The sequence below is a fragment of the Bactrocera latifrons genome, unplaced genomic scaffold (assembly GCF_001853355.1).
Source record: "Bactrocera latifrons isolate USDA-ARS-PBARC rearing strain unplaced genomic scaffold, ASM185335v1 scaffold_15, whole genome shotgun sequence".
NCBI lineage: Eukaryota > Metazoa > Arthropoda > Insecta > Diptera > Tephritidae > Bactrocera > Bactrocera latifrons.
This window is the reverse complement of record NW_017534963.1, coordinates 2,175,235-2,191,289: the sequence shown is the minus strand read 5'-3', so window position 1 is coordinate 2,191,289 and position 16,055 is coordinate 2,175,235. Positions and strand designations below refer to the sequence as shown.

Here is a 16,055-nt window from a genome sequence, read left to right as displayed (position 1 = left end):
ATTTTGAAATTTTTTTTAAATTTTTTTTTTAAATTTTTTGAAATTTTTTTGGAAAAAAATTATAACCGGAAAATCAAGGAAATTAATTAGGAGAGTGCTATGAGACAAAAAATATTAATAGAAATAATTTTTAAAATATAATTTAATGTACACATGTATGTAAGAAATGCAAATTCACATATGAAAAATTATTATATCTACAATTAAGTAAGTATGTATATATAATATAAACAAATTTTACGAAGTATTTTTTACAATTTTTCTGAAAACTTGTATGAAAGAAATTGGTGAAAATCCAAATTTTCGTTATATGCTGTTTATTAAACAAGTAAATGGTGCACACACGTACATATGTAAATACGCATATGCATCTGTATATGCACCCCCGCTACGTGCAAGCTATACAAATGGGAAGCGATCTCTTTAACAGCGGCACCGTCTAGTCTACAATCGGCACAGCTGTTCGTCATTCAAATTAATATAAAACACATACATACATAATTGTATATATTGCAAGTATATAAATATATGTATGTCTGCAATAGCGAATAAAAGTTTCTCTCTTGCCAAATTTTCGAGGTTAATGACTGTTGGTCGTTTTTGTGTTTTGGTGACCTTAAAGTTATTACAAAAAAAAAAAAACGAAATAGTGCATTTTGACGTTTCCGCAAACAAATTTCCGTTTCCGTTTTCGTGTTTCAGCAGCCATAAACATGTATGTATGTATATAAAATTTGTTGTTTTTTTAATATTTAGTGTCTAATTTGTGTAAATCGAAATGGTTGTACCGATGACTGTTAATTTTTTGAAATCAAAATGGCGCCTGTTCGCTTCTGCTCATCCCCTGGCCAAAGGTGTTATCGCTTATTCGATTGTATGGCCGACGAGTAGTTTCATGCAGCAAACACTCGAAGGCAAACAGCTAAGTAAGTATGGTGCAAGATATATTTAAGATCTGATCAAATTTGAACCGAATTGATAAAACGATATACTTGAAATAAGCCTCGGCTCATTTTGATATTGTTGGACAGTTCCGACGTCATTTTCCAAAACTCACAGCGCCACACGTATTTCACTTCTGATCAAATTTGAACCGGACTAACAAAAACTTGATATAAGCCTCGACTCATTTTATATTGTTGGACAGTTCCGACGTCGATCTTAAAAACTCACAACTGGTCATGTCATCAGCTATATTTTCGAGCATCTATTTTATGAACTTAAGCTAAGCACTTAGCCGTGATTCCTTTGGAAAATCAGTCCGAGTCAGTTTTGATCGATTTTTTCCATTTAAATACTATTTATATTCAATAACTTTCTATTCCTTTTCGGCAAAATAGAGGATTATGATTGGATGCGCATACTACGTTTTGGACTTTTCGGAGGCTGTTATGTGGCGCCCACTTTATATGGATGGTTGCGTGTCGCCTCCGCAATGTGGCCGCAAACGAATTTACGTATTGGAGCGCTCAAGGTAAGCGGAGTTTTTACGTTATCAAAATTTTATGGATCACAATTTCCTACTGAAAAAAAAAGGAAATAAGATCTCGCTTTATATTTACCTTCACTGGTGATTTTTTAAGCACACGATCATTAACATGCTTCCATTTTGTTCAACAGGCCATCGTTGAGCAAGCTTCGTACGCACCATTCGCCAGCACCAGCTTCTACTTCGGCATGACTTTGCTGGAAGGAAAAGGCATTGAAGCAGCTCAAGCAGAAGTCAAAGATAAATTCCCAAAAACCCTTCGCGTATGTCTGAAATCATTTAATATTTCCAACACAAAAAATAATACATTCTGCTTTCAGATTGCCATTTTCATCATTCCAGTTTTGCAGACAATTAACTTCGGCTTAATACCCGAACCTAATCGCATTTTATTTGTTAGTTTTTGTAGTCTTTTCTGGATAACATTCTTGGCTCATATGCAGAAACAGGGTGAAAAAGCACAACTGAACGAACACATGCCGAAACAGCAGCTGAAACAATTCCAACACCATTTGCCGGTGCTGAAGAATGAGAGCTTTATACCAAAAGTTAATAATGCATTCGCGCTATGATGACTGAAACGCTTACACACACGTACTTACATGCACTTACGGGCATACTTACATATATATACATACATATTTGTAGCTAGAATTAACAAATATTTGTGATTATACCTATACGCTTATTGAAACCCTACATGCATATTTTATATAATATTTATACGACTGTACCTACCTCCATACATACATACATATATGATATAAGCAAACATACATATATAATTTGGGATTATTAAAGATGTTAACGACAAATAAAGTGTTGCTTTAGTGACAAATAACTTGAGTTTTTCAATTTCTTAGACTATATTCACACCGGGACTCTCTTGTCGCTCAAATCGGTTTATTTTTGCTACGAAGATGACGCGAAAAGACAAATGAAGGGAATTACTAATAATAAACAACAAATCAATTTTTTTTATTTGGATAAATGAAGCTTAAAATCTTACCTTCCCAATATTACCTTCCCAACACTATTTTGTCGTATGACAAAATACTAAAAGACTTTTTCGACTACCCAATATAATCCCTTATCCACTGCTCATAACAAGCGACATTCGTGAACACGCCAGGATAAGCGCCACAAGGCTTTAGACTCCACGAAACGATGCCAATTTGTTGCTTATTCCGAAGTAGTGGTCCACCAGAGTCACCGTTACATTGTCCCTGCTGCGTGCCGTCGGCTGCTACAGCACATATATTTGAGCTGTAAAGCTGTGATTGGGTGCGCTTGCGGCATTTATCATGTGAGAGTAAATCTAGTTCAACCTTTTGCAATTGCTGCTGCAACGTGCCGTGCGTCTGAAAATAAGCGAAAATATGATGTGTAAATTAAGTTACTACACTTATTTGTTTCTAAACCAACCGCATTTAGACCCCAACCGATAAGCAATACCGGCGTCTTCGTTTTGAAAGCTTCGTAGCATTGGTTTCCCTCAGCCGATGTTACTAGATTGAAGTCATTAAACATGATCGCGCTTTCCAACTTCAGCAACGCCAAATCGTGTATTGCTATGGTGTGACTGTATCCCTCATGTCGTATTATTTCACTGACATTCATTAATTTCGCTTTAGCGGGTTTTAGTTGATTGGAACCATATTGTATGATCACTTCTTTGGGCTGCTTTGTGTACATTAAACAGTGAGCTGCTGTCAATATAAATTGCGGATGTATGAGCGTTCCAGCACAAAAATGTTGTAGGCTACCACGATGGCGTAATGAGACCTTTAATGATAGTTTTGAAAAAAAAAACAATATATTAAAATCAGAAAAATATAGTGTGTTTTCTAATATTAAAGCGCACATATATAATGTAAAAGTAAAAAACAAATATAAGTCTTTCATATTTCGGTAGTTTATACCTTTAAAAATAAAATACTAAGATTTCAAGTCGATATCTCAAACAAATTTTGTATTGCGGTCTTCAAAAGTATAGTCGCTCTGTTGAGTCGCCTCCATCAGTTTATCTTTAAAGGCGTTTTTTCTCAAAATTATAATTTTCAAATTTATCTGAGTGATTGACCCGGGTCCCGGAGATAAATGATCTGATCACTATCAAGTATATCTGTATGTTTTGCATATATGGTCGAATTTTGGCAAGACCAAAATTTCGGTATTCTTTAAATGACAAACTACATTTTTTTACCACAAATATTGTAGGGACAAATCTTTTAGTTGAAAATTATTTTGGGTTTCGTTCAAGGAGAAGGCCAGACTCATTTCAAGAGTCAGGGGCGGATCCACGGGAATAGATCAAATTTGAACCTGACTGACAAACCCAATAGTTTTCTTTTGAGTTAGTAAAACAATGCCAACGGTTAATCAAAATTTCCATACGCTTGATGTAAGCCTCGGCTGGGATGGCCTTCAATTCCTTCAGCGAATTATGTTTTTTTCGGTTTTGGCTAATTTTTAGATTGTTGGACAGTTGCAACGTCATTTTTCAAAACTCACAACACGTCATATAGGGTTATTATCTGTATTATAAAGCATTTTTTTGTGACCACTATTCGACAAATTCAAAATTCAGGTCTTTTGATACAAGTCTAACACTGGTAGACTTCATACCCAAAACGTTAACCAAAATATGTCCCACTAATGACAAAAAAACGATTTTAATGCACTTAAATTAATCTCTTAAACTTTTTCGATATAATCGTGATAAACAGAGGTGGATGGGAGACTAAAGTTTTCAATGGAGTCAGCAAAGTTTACGTGGACCGAGATGCTTACTGGAAAAATCGCTTTAAAACGTGAAAAAGGGGGAATAGTGTGATCATCATCCGCATTCCGCTATCTCTAACCTCAATCCAAAGGAAAACAAAATAATTTTTTAATTAAAAAATTTTTTTATTTATTATTCCTTATTATGTTTAGCCAATAAGCTGGCCATACCCTTTTTACTACGCACTATAATGAGATTTCCCGTTGTCAATTCTTCCCACGACTCTTCGCTCTCACCCCAATCACCATCGTCACGATCATTGCCGATCATCTGCTGCAACCAATCGACATAGGCGGAAACCTCCGTAAATACACCGGGATATGGTGCCACAGTGCAAGGTTTGCGACTCCACGAAACAATGCCCACCTGTTGACCATTCACTAGCAACGGTCCGCCCGAATCGCCACTGCACTGCCCACGACCACCTTCCGGCACACCAGCACAGATGGTTGTCGGGTGCAATTGTGTGCCATGCCGTTGACTACACTCTTCATCGCTAAATATTTGTAGGTGCACCTTTTGCAGTTGTTTTTGTATGACGCCACCGGTCTGAAAGAAATTAATGAACGACATTTAAGTGAGATAAATGGGGAAATTTCAAATTTCTTTACACTCACCGCGTTCAGTCCCCAACCAAGCAACACTGCGGGCATAGCTTCGGCGGTATCCTGTTGCGCTGCCGGCAGGTGCACTGCGCGCACTTTTGCACCAAACTTGAGTGGCGTCTGCAGGCGCAACAACGCAATATCGTTAAGATGCAAATTTCCCGGTTCATAATTTTCATGCACTATTATCTTACTGACATTCGACACTTTGCTGCTGTTCGCAACCAATTCATTGCCACCATATTGTATGCTCAGTTGCTCGGGTTGCGTTTTGACCACACAGTGCGCCGCGGTAAGCACCCAAACGCGATTCAACAGCGAAGCGCCACACTTGTGACGCCCATCGGAGGCACGGCGCAGCGATACCTTTACCGAACGAGAATAAGAACTGTCAGTTGTGAACTTAAAACTGCCGCGAACTTTTCGACTTCAAACTTTTAGATAAAAGACACCCTTCTTTCACATTTTTATTTACTCACCACAAAAGGAAACTCGCCCTCATTAGCCTGTGTGCCATTTACGATTCTCGGATAAAATGCATTGCACTTGAAAACTAGGCAAAGTAGGCTTAAACTGTAAAACAAAAACAGCCGTGCAAATCCATTGCTTTGAGCCATGTTTGTTTGGCGCGTGTGAGTTATGACTGCGCACTGAATGTATCGAGGTTTGCGCTGAGAACGTGTTTATATTGCAACAAAAAAATTGACGGTCGAGTTGCATAGCTGCGAATTTAGGTTAATTGCGGCAACATGGGGCGGAGTTGCGTATACGCGACCTTTGCCTCAATTGCATGGAAAAGTGATAAGAAAATCTATACATATACATATGTATATGTATGTATGTATGTGTGTACCATTTTAGTTTGTGCCTCGCAAATGCACATTTCTGTAGAGTGGAAAACCGACTTCCAGTGAATTTGTGTCTACATATGTATGTATGTGTGTGCAGCCTTATGTGGTAAGTGGGTGTATTTGGTAGAAAAACAAAAAGGTTCGCAAATACTCGCGTATATACATACTTACTTATGCATTTAAAAACAAATAAAAGAATTAGAAGAATATGTATGAGCTTTTATAGTTATATAGTAGCCACAGTTTTATATGCATTTGTATGTCTGTGTTTAAAACTGCGCTTGCACTTTTTCAAAATCAAGGCCATCATTTTGAGCACAAAGCAATAATCATGCGGAAATAAATGAAGTACTTACATACATATATTGTTGCAGTTTAACAAAAGGTTATCAAATGCAAATTCAGTGTGGAAAAATTAATTAAAATATACAGTTGTGCAAATAAATTCAAAGCAAGGAGTCCCACCCTCATATTTTTATATGTGTGTACCTAATGAACAAAATATAAATATTTTTAATTACCCCTTTAATTTAACTTAAATAAATATTCAAGAATTCCACCTGTATATAGTAGCACTCGTAACCTTCTTGCAAAAGCATCAAAACCAAAAAATGTATAAAGGTTACGCCACGCCTTTATAAAAGTTTAGAATTATTCGTTATTTTACCTTTACCCCGTTTGTAGTTGTAAATGTTCACGAAACGAACTGGCAAAGTTGTCAACAAAGTTCTCGCCTCATTTCCTTTATGACGTCAATGTATTTTGCTGTCAACTCCAAAACAAGAAAAATTGCGTTGATCAATGTTGTTGTTGTTGCAGTGAAATTCTGCCGAGTTGACAGTCCTTGGCCGGAAGAAAATCCGGGTCTATTTTATTTACGTAGACCCGACTGGTTTGGGAACAGGACGTTGAGCAATCAGTTTGTATGGTCAGATATCGGCGGTTCCCAGACATTGAGAAGGGAAGGGAGTGTGAAAAAATTCAAATCAAATATTTCAAAAACTGAATGACTAATTTGTCAAATAAAAAAAAATTCCATACAAGGACTTCATATTGTTCATTCTGTATGCTGTAGTAGAACCTTAAGAAGTGATCTGGTGACTAATGCCCAGAGCACACTAAAATTATGGGGAGAAAACTTCTCCAGCCTGCTGAATGGCAGTGAAAGTATATCACCAGGAAATGCTGAACCTCATTCCCTAACCGATGACGATAGAGCGAACGTTCCATTGCACGACCATGAAGAAGTTCGAATAGCAATTACCCGCCTGAAGAACAACAAACCGGCGGGGCCGATGGATTGCCAACCGAGTAATTCAAAGGCAAAGAACTAAGGAGGAGAATGCGTCAGCTTCTTTGTAGAATATGGTCGGACGAAAGCATGCACAACGATTGGAATTTAGGTGTGCTCTGCCCAATTAATGTGAAAGATTAAAGCTCATCGTTAACAAACTGATTGGACCTTATCAATGGGACTTTAGGTCTGGAAAATTAACAACTGACCAGATATTTACCATGTGCCACATTCTGAAAAAGCCCCGTGAAAAGAATATCAACACACATCACTACTTTGTCGATTTTAAAGCTGCCTTTGACTGGATGAAAATTAGCTGCCTTTAAGCCGTGATGTCTGTTGAGAAATACCAAAATCTCCGTCAGGATCGAGAAGGACCTATCCGAACCGTTCGATAGGTTTCAGACGAACTGTCTCCTTATAGTGACTGCCAATATACAGCTGGATAAATAATTCGAGCTACCGAACTGAATCGAGAAGGCACAATCTTTTATAAGAGTGTACACATGTTGACGTATGATACCATTGACATCAACATCTTCCCCATTAGTTCTGCTTTCTCCAGACAAGGAAGCGAAGCTAATGCGTCTGGTAGTGAACGAGGACAAGACGAAATATCTCCTGTTAACAAACAAACAGTCGTCGTACTCGTGACTTATCGCCCGCGTCTCGGTTGACAGTCATAATTTCAAAGTTGTAGATAATTTCGTCTATCTTGAAACCAGTGTGTATGGCAACGATATGGTGTAAAGGTCCGATCAGAATAATATGTTCGAAGTTTATAGTTTTATCTTGGGCAATCTTTGTCAAATTTTGTGAAGATATATTAACAAATAAAAAAGTTTTCTATACAAAAGCTTGATTTTTTTCCATCAGTGTGTTTCTATGGCACTTATATTCTATAGTGGGCCGATATCAACGGTTCCGCCAAATGCGTAATTCCTTGGGAAGAAAGAAATAAAGATCAAAGATTTTAAGGTAATTGTATTAGAATATCATCACTTTAGCATTATGCATACTTTCAACCCCTTTCTATGTTCAAACCAAAAAATCTTCGTTGTTGCATTTGGTTATGAATGGCGTAGCTTTCCGGCTCGTACCTAGGATCGTTGCGATACGATCGTCGGATAGATGAAAATCCTCGCTCAAACCAGCTTACCGCCATATTTGCAAACCGTAAAATATGACTCAAGGGAACATCACACGACTCACTTGAGGTTGCCTATGGAGCCACATGACTATTCAAGCAATAAAAAAGATAAAATTACGAATAAATTCTAAAATATTTCCAATATAACCAAATTTTTTAATTTCTGTATTTTTCAGTATAATTTATAATAGTTAAATACATGATACTCATATAGGTAAATTAGAAAAATATACTTAAAAATATATTAATAACTTCGAATGATGATATGAATAAAACAAAAACTTAACAACTCTTATTAAATAATGTTTAAAGTGAAAGTTAATTATAAACTGAGTATTAAACAATAAATAATCTGTGTTATTAAACAATCAACATAAAAATGGCTGCCATTTTACAACATTTTAAGACGATGCTACAGCGTTATCCCGTTACACGGGGTATGGTTTCATATAGCCTAATTTGGCCGACAAGTTCACTTATACAACAGACCTTCGAAGGAAGAAGATGGCGTAATTACCTTTTTAACATGATCTGTTAATAATCTTTAGTTTACATTTTTTATTTCGAAAACTTAATTTTTTTTATTTATTTTTTAATCAATTAACATTTTTGTTAATAWTTTAATGGAATTTTAAATAATTTTGTTTTCAAAATCTAAAATTTTAGTTTAAGAAATTTAAATTTTAATTAATTTTAATTTTTCCACTAGCGGACTACGATTGGTGGCGTGCGTTACGTTTCAGTTTATATGGCGGGTTTTTCGTAGCGCCCACGCTTTACAGTTGGATTAAGGTTTCCAGCGCCATGTGGCCGCGAACATCACTGCGCACGGCGGTTTTCAAAACAGCCGTCGAACAGATTTCCTACACACCAGCTGCCATGACATGCTTTTATTTCTTAATGAGCCTGTTGGAAATGAAGACCGTGGGCGAAGCGGCCGCGGAGGTGCGCAAGAAATTCATACCCACTTATAAGGTGAGAAAAATTATGACTTTTATCACAAGATTACATGAAATACGTGTGTTTTCAAAGGTGGCTATGTCAATTTGGCCCGTTGTTGGCATAATAAATTTCTCCGTCGTACCAGAAAAGAATCGAGTGCCTTTCATCAGTGTTTGTAGTTTGTTATGGACATGTTTCCTGGCTTATATGAAGCATCTGGAGCATCAGCATGTAGACGAAATGGATAATATATTCACGTCGAAAGAAGCTAAGAAGTGAAGGTGTGAATAGCTGACATGATTTTTTTATAAATTCAACGAGATTAGTTAACTATTTGAAATTTGTGGTATGTGTAATAATCTATTAAGAGTAAAAAATTTTTAAATAAATACAAAAAAATTTAGAAGCATTAAACCAGTGCTATGATTTTTTCAATTAAAAAATTGGGGAAAAATATTAATTTTTCAATTTTTAATTCTGATTGTAATTAAGATATATGGAATTAAAAATTAAGTTTTTAATTAATTAAAAAATATTAAATGTTTCATTTATAAAAATTAAATTTTTTAATTTTTTTTAGGATTAAAAATTAAATTTAAAATTTAAATAAAAATTTTCAATTTAAAATTTTGAAAGAGATATGAGTTCTTTAATTAAAAAATTTAAAACAAAAATAATTTTTAACTCCGATTTCAATTGAATATATTTTTAAAAACTTTTCTTTKAAATAGTAATTTTAAAATTTCATTTTTAATTGTGATTTTGGGATTAAAAATAAAATTTTCAATTAAAAACATTTTCAATTTAAAATTAAAAAACAAATTTTTCTAATAATTAAAAAAAAGTAAATTTCAAATTAGAAAACTAAATTTTCGATTAATAAAAATGTCAATTTCAAAAGATTTATGAGTTCTTTATTGAAAAAATTTGAAAACAAAGATTATTTTCAATTCCGATTTTAATTCAATGTTTTTTTTTTATTTTTTAAATTGAAAATTAAATTTGTTGAAACCAAATTTTTAATTCAAAAAATAATAAAACACTAAGTACGCAAAGCAGAGAAAATAAATTCAAAATCAATTTATTTTTTATAACATATTTCTTGAGGTTTTATTTGATTTTAATCCGATGTTTTTGATAAATAAATTTAAATAAATAAATTTTAAGTTTTTAAGCGGGTATTTGGGAAGAGAAACAGAAAAATTTATTCATATAATATTTATATAAATTATATTTTATAATTTAATATTTTCCGAATTGCTATATTAAGAATAAAATAAATTCCAAATTTAATTAAATTATTCTTAATAATTTTTTTTTTAGTTTAAGTTAAATTTTAATTTAATGATTTTTTAATTTATTACTTGCAACTCATCATTAAACAAATTAATAACTAAAACCCAGAAACCTAAATTTATTTAAGTTTCAACATCTTGTTTATACCGAAATGAAAATAAAGCTACTATAGTATTGATTTTTTATTAAAGATTCTAATACAATAATGATATAACACTATATTTTCAAATAAGTGAGTACAATATAATTTTGTAGTGTTTACAAAAAATTTAGAAATTAAAATGTTTTTAAGGGCAGCGCAACAGTTTGTTCTCACTACAGCGGCTGCCAAACTGTTTACTTCCAATTGACATTTCATTTGACGTCTACCAACGTCATTATGTCCACACCTTTATCAGGGCGGTGTTTTCTTGTGTGTGTGTTTGTGTGTTGACAATAGTTTTTGTGTAGTTTACGATTGTGCATTTTCTAATTGTTGTTAAACAAAAGAGTGTTTTAACGAAAATAAATAAGTTATATACCCAAAAAAATGCGCAACTTTGCAAAGCAGCAGTCGCAAGACACGACAGACACCAGCATTGAAAAAGGCGATTACCCGCGTGCATCAAGTGAGTGCCAACAAGAGCTGCGAGCTTGCTGATCAATTAAAGCAGTCGCAGCCCCAAATACTGATTCACCAATTCATTTGTAAACATTATAAAACAAAATTTTAAATGTAATTCGTTTTAGATGGTGTAGTTCTTGGCGGAGTGGTCACATTTGTGGCTTATTTCTTTCTGATGATGGCATTCTGTTCACCGTACTGGATTGAGTCGTATGAGGAAACGCATAGCAGCTTCAAAAATATGGGCTTATGGGAATATTGTTTTAGGAACTTCGTATACCCATATTACCAATTTCCACGTCAATTCAATGGATGTCATAATATTTTCAGTCATGTGAGCAGTTATACAGTCTATTTCTTAGCCTCAAAATAATTAAATTCAAATAATATTTTCAGGAATACTATGTTATTAGAGAGTATCTGCTACCTGGTTGGTTAATGGCTGTACAGGCTTGTGTTACTTTGGCTTTTCTTTTAACATTCCTATCATTAGGCGTGCTGGCACTAATTGTTATACGTCTGCCTTTGAAGGGTGTGCTGCAATATGAATGGTTGATGATTAGAATTTCCTATCTTTGTACAGCGGCCGCTTGTAAGTAACTGCCTTTCTTGTGCACCTATAATTAATTGTCTTGGTGTTAAAATCTTTGACAGCACTACTACTATTTCTGGCTGTATGCATTTTTGGTGGCTGTGCCTACCGTCGTGACTGGCTTATGTATCCGAAGTTCAATGTGCTTGGCTGGTCTTATGCAGTCGCTGTTGTGTCCTTTATTACACTTGGTTTGGGTGCAATGATTTTGCATCGCGAAGCCCGTTATGCATACGATTTACGCGGTGAACAGAAAAATTTAGTCATGCAAATGGAAATGCAGGAGCCTGGCTATCAACCGCCCAGACATCATCATAGTACCTCACGTAGTCTACATGGATACATATAAAAAACAAACGAAACACTTTTTAACAATTTAAATATTACATTTATGAAGTATTTGATATTGGGGAGAGTATTCTGAAAAATTTATACAGTTTTGTCCATTTTGCGATTTCAACTAGTTTTAAGTGCGTATTCACAAATTGAAAACGATTACTTCTCTAGCATTATATAGCATAACTTTATGTGCACTGAACACATCGTGCGCCAGCGTTCGTTCAACCACAATTCGATATATATTCTAATAATATCGTTACCGACATTCTTAAGCAAAGAAGTGCCTTAATTTTATAGTTGAATTGAATTGTATTTAGCTAATGACTTGAAAAAATTTTATACAAACATACTTATCTATATATTTTATATTTGTACCTCGAATATTTACAAAACAACTATTACATTGTAATTAACCATCCGTCCAAATTTATGCAAACATATACATATCTACTCGTAAAACAGACTATGTCAAGTAAGAGATAACTATACTATACTATACCTGTCTCTTATACACATCTAGATGTGTATAAGAGACAGGTAATTAACCATCCGTCCAAATTTATGCAAACATATACATATCTACTCGTAAAACAGACTATGTCAAGTAAGAGATAACTATACTATACTATACTATTTGAAAATAGTGCAATGCGGCAATGAAACGTTATTGTAAGCTCGTATATTAACACCAATTATTTTTTAATAAAGACACTTTTTGATAAAATATTTTTTTAATATTTTCTGTTTTCAGAAAAAAATCAAAAAATCGTTTAGTCAACAATAATAACAACGTAATCCCTTATATGCGCACTCATATGCTATACATTCATACATCTTTATATAATTTATTGCTTTAAGATATAAATTTATGTTCAACTAATTTCTTCACTTCTACATAAATACATATATGACGTAATGTCATTAATTGTCAAACTGATAACATATGGAGCAGTGATTTTTGGCCTTCCGTAATTTATTGTACACGTTTGGGCATACTTAGATAAATAGCACAATATTTAAATGAAATATTGTTAGTAGTTGAATTATACAATGTTTTTGTTGTAAGTGAATCAGCAAGCTGACTATATATTCATGAATATTGTTGAATTGTTATCACAACTCTTATCCTGAACTTGCCTGTTACTGATAATAGAATATTGTTGTTTTGTTCTTCTTTTTTTTTTTGATAATTTACCGCTATTGGTAAAAATGTGAAAAATTATTGACAATTGTGGCTCATACAGAATTTGGACCTCGCGTGGTTATATTCACAACCACTGGATAATTGGTTTTTCGCATATTCGGAAGTTACTTAGTGATTTTTTATATTTATAATAATGCAACTCCGTAGTTTATTTTTATTTGTGTTGGTGATTGGTTTTGAAAAATGTAAGAAACCCTTTAATTTTATAAAAAGTGAACAATGTGTTATAAATTGTGTTCTGAAATGCATTAATAATTGTAGAGGAAGTTGATGTTTGTAGATAATACAAACAGTCAGTGGTGCTAACGTACATACATGCTATATACCAATTCGAAAAAAATTTAAAATAAACACCGTTACACCTGTTTAAAAAGAAGAATAAAAAATATATATTCTGAGTATATGTTGTATAAAGAGAAAGTGATATCATAAGATTTTGATTCCAGTGCTTTAAATCACAATATATTGAAAAAATATATTAAAAAATTAACTATTTCTGCACTGCAGCTACAATACCCTTCACAAATAAAAAAAATTTTCCATACAAGTACTGGATATTGAACGATCAGTTTGTATGGTAGCTATTATGGTAGCTATTACGTTATAGTGGTCCAACCTAAAACAAATGTTTGAAGATTGCAAAGTTCCCTTATATAATAATTCTTGCCAAATTTCGTGAATACATCTTGGCAAATAAATAAAAGTTTCTATACAAGGTCTTCAATTTGAACGGCCAGTGTATAAAGCAGTTATATGCTACAGTTGTCCGATATCGATTATTCCCACAGATCAGCAGCTTCTTGGTGATGAAAGGCCATGTGCGAAATTTCAGATTGATGTCTCAAAAACTGTGGAGCTAGTTCGCCTATAGGTTCTCCGACTTTTCTCTCTGTGTGCTATAAACTTCGTGTCCGTATGCCCCGTTCAGGGTATAAAAAGTACTCACGATTGCAATATTATATGACGAATAATCAATAGCTGAAAGCTTTTGAAACACGTTATTGAACGTACTATCTTATCAACAGCAGCAAATATCTTGATTTGAATTTTTTATACCAAATGAATATATTCTGTTTATGTACGATTGCGTAACGTGTGATTCAACGCTGTTATTGGATTTTTATCAAACTGAACAACCTGTTGTGGCATCGTGCATGCTTATTGGCAGCAAAGGCCCAGAAAGATTCAATTTAGAATTTGCTGCATGCATCGCAGATTTCATGTTTGCATACTTTGGTTGACGCACTTGAGTTCTGAGGATCACTAGAAATATACCTGCCCATTTATTTGAATTGTTAATAAAAATGACGTCAAAATGATTCATAATATTTTCCAATATAACTATATATTTGTTATGAGTAGCGACTGTCATTGAAAATTATGGCGATCACGAAATTTATCATTTTTCAATGTCGGACGCGAATACTGATATCGGAAGTGTTGATTCACTGTAAAAAATATATGTATTATATAATATAAGAAGATATGCGATTAAATGAACTGCATTAACGGAAAATTTTCTATATTAATAAAAGCATAGTGATCTTAAATTTGTTTAAATAAACCGCTAACGAATGACGCATAAAAAATTTTGGAAACACAACTAAGCTTCTACAAAGTTTGTCTTATAACTGTTAAATTCTGAAAAGTACCAAAACTTTATAATATTTTCTTAGCTTACTCACAGAGTGATTCGAAATTGGATCCACGTATCATAAATGGCGTAGAGGCACCTGTATCGAGAACAAAATTTCAAGTATCTATACGGCTCAAGACACATGATCGGATATTCGGAAATGGACATATCTGTGGCGGTTCATTAATTGGGCCAAACAAAGTTGTAACGGCAGCACATTGTTTATATAAGTAAGTAATTTACATCTTAACAAAACAAAATTGAATATAAAAAAGAAAAAAAATAATTTCATTGCTTTAAGGAAATTCTAGTATGTTTAGAAACTTAAATTCAAACATAGATTCATCTAAAATAAGTGCCATTGTACTCGTTTGTATATTAAAAAAAAATTTAACTAATTACAGCTCAGATAAAAAGCGTTATCGGAAGGCAAGCGAATTTATGGTTGTAATGGGCACACAAAATCGTTTTAAACAAGTCAATGGTACAATTGTTTCGGCTGTCAGTTCGATTGCTTATACGAACTCCTTTAGTTTGGATACAATGCGTGATGATGTTGGTGTGATGTTCTTAAAGACAGGATTACCAGCAAATAAAACACATTTGACTATATCACCGATTGTATTGAGTAATTCCTCAATTGCGGCGGGCAGTCAATGTCAGGTGTCTGGTTGGGGTAAAACTAAAACGGTATGTAATAAATATATTAAATGGAAAATACATCACCTAAACTTTTTTATAATTATTTCTGCATAGAGTGTGCTATCAACCGAATTGCTGATGGCTAATGTAAGCATTATACAACAAAGCATTTGTAGGGTCTCATATGGAAGTGGTCTTGTTGAAGGCATGTTATGCGCCGGTTACTTAACGGGTGGCACCGACTCGTGTCAAGGGGACTCCGGTGGCCCGCTGGTTTGTAACGACGAACTGGTCGGTATTGTGTCATGGGGCAATAGTTGTGCGCAACCCGGTTACCCTGGTATTTACACGAATGTTAGCTACTATCGCAATTGGATTGAAAGCCGCAATTCTTCAGCACCAGTGGGACTTAAATTTGGTTTCATATCATTAGGTTTTACATTGGCTATGGGTTATTTATTTTAATGCTAACAATAAACGACTTTATTTATGTAAATACATAAGTAGGATTTTATATTTTCATAGAATTATTTATATATTATATGTATATGTATGTAAATATATATTTTTTAAAATCTTTACAAACAAATTTGTTTACAATTACTAGTGTACTATACATTTGAGCG

The 16,055-nt window shown here is 33.8% G+C and overlaps 5 protein-coding genes across 7 annotated transcripts in view; 4 read left to right on the top strand and 1 right to left on the bottom strand.

The window, feature by feature from the left end:
- LOC108965916 (protein SYM1-like) overlaps window positions 1-2,330 on the top strand; it is a 6,119-nt gene extending 3,789 nt beyond the window's left edge. The window contains exons 2-5 of the mRNA XM_018928595.1: window positions 757-926; window positions 1,341-1,474; window positions 1,621-1,752; window positions 1,810-2,330. Of these exons, the coding sequence (XP_018784140.1) occupies window positions 779-926; window positions 1,341-1,474; window positions 1,621-1,752; window positions 1,810-2,061 (666 nt within the window). The 5' untranslated portion in view covers window positions 757-778 and the 3' untranslated portion in view covers window positions 2,062-2,330. The remainder of the gene's footprint in view (window positions 1-756; window positions 927-1,340; window positions 1,475-1,620; window positions 1,753-1,809) is intronic.
- LOC108965917 (PXMP2/4 family protein 4) overlaps window positions 1-9,530 on the top strand; it is a 10,368-nt gene extending 838 nt beyond the window's left edge. For all 3 annotated transcript variants that reach the window (XM_018928598.1, XM_018928597.1, XM_018928596.1), the window contains exons 2-4: window positions 8,351-8,683; window positions 8,884-9,149; window positions 9,207-9,530. In XM_018928598.1, coding sequence (XP_018784143.1) covers window positions 8,554-8,683; window positions 8,884-9,149; window positions 9,207-9,395 — 585 coding nt within the window. In that variant the 5' untranslated portion in view covers window positions 8,351-8,553 and the 3' untranslated portion in view covers window positions 9,396-9,530. The remainder of the gene's footprint in view (window positions 1-8,350; window positions 8,684-8,883; window positions 9,150-9,206) is intronic.
- On the bottom strand, window positions 2,426-6,205 carry LOC108965842 (polyserase-2). The gene is made up of 5 exons (XM_018928497.1): window positions 5,359-6,205; window positions 4,892-5,245; window positions 4,410-4,823; window positions 2,915-3,274; window positions 2,426-2,856 (listed from the first exon to the last, which is right to left on the bottom strand). The coding sequence occupies exons 1-5, from the start codon at window positions 5,494-5,496 to the stop codon at window positions 2,563-2,565; spliced, it is 1,560 nt and encodes a 519-aa protein (XP_018784042.1). The 5' UTR covers window positions 5,497-6,205; the 3' UTR covers window positions 2,426-2,562.
- A 1,271-nt stretch (window positions 9,531-10,801) lies between the features above and the next one.
- Window positions 10,802-12,673, top strand: LOC108965856. Its single transcript, XM_018928521.1, has 5 exons — window positions 10,802-11,020; window positions 11,142-11,350; window positions 11,413-11,608; window positions 11,671-12,352; window positions 12,485-12,673. The coding sequence occupies exons 1-4, from the start codon at window positions 10,942-10,944 to the stop codon at window positions 11,955-11,957; spliced, it is 771 nt and encodes a 256-aa protein (XP_018784066.1). The 5' UTR covers window positions 10,802-10,941; the 3' UTR covers window positions 11,958-12,352; window positions 12,485-12,673.
- A 504-nt stretch (window positions 12,674-13,177) lies between these two features.
- On the top strand, window positions 13,178-15,934 carry LOC108965899 (trypsin alpha-3). The gene is made up of 4 exons (XM_018928577.1): window positions 13,178-13,336; window positions 14,828-15,017; window positions 15,192-15,477; window positions 15,544-15,934. Exons 1-4 carry the CDS (start codon window positions 13,285-13,287, stop codon window positions 15,892-15,894), a joined length of 879 nt encoding a protein of 292 aa, XP_018784122.1. The 5' UTR covers window positions 13,178-13,284; the 3' UTR covers window positions 15,895-15,934.
- The last annotated feature ends 121 nt before the right edge of the window (window positions 15,935-16,055 follow it).

Coding starts and splice junctions, on each gene's coding strand:
- LOC108965842 (XM_018928497.1), bottom strand. CDS start 5,496: ATGGCTCAAAGCAATGGATTTGCACGGCTGTTTTTGTTTTACAGTTTA. Junction 4,824..4,891: donor TTGGTTGGGGACTGAACGCG/GTGAGTGTAAAG, acceptor AATTTCTTTCAG/ACCGGTGGCGTCATACAAAA. Junction 2,857..2,914: donor TCGGTTGGGGTCTAAATGCG/GTTGGTTTAGAA, acceptor ATTTTCGCTTAT/TTTCAGACGCACGGCACGTT.
- LOC108965856 (XM_018928521.1), top strand. CDS start 10,942: ATGCGCAACTTTGCAAAGCAGCAGTCGCAAGACACGACAGACACCAGC. Junction 11,351..11,412: donor GTCATAATATTTTCAGTCAT/GTGAGCAGTTAT, acceptor TAATATTTTCAG/GAATACTATGTTATTAGAGA. Junction 11,609..11,670: donor TCTTTGTACAGCGGCCGCTT/GTAAGTAACTGC, acceptor AATCTTTGACAG/CACTACTACTATTTCTGGCT.
- LOC108965899 (XM_018928577.1), top strand. CDS start 13,285: ATGCAACTCCGTAGTTTATTTTTATTTGTGTTGGTGATTGGTTTTGAA. Junction 13,337..14,827: donor GGTGATTGGTTTTGAAAAAT/GTAAGAAACCCT, acceptor ATATTTTCTTAG/CTTACTCACAGAGTGATTCG. Junction 15,478..15,543: donor GTTGGGGTAAAACTAAAACG/GTATGTAATAAA, acceptor ATTTCTGCATAG/AGTGTGCTATCAACCGAATT.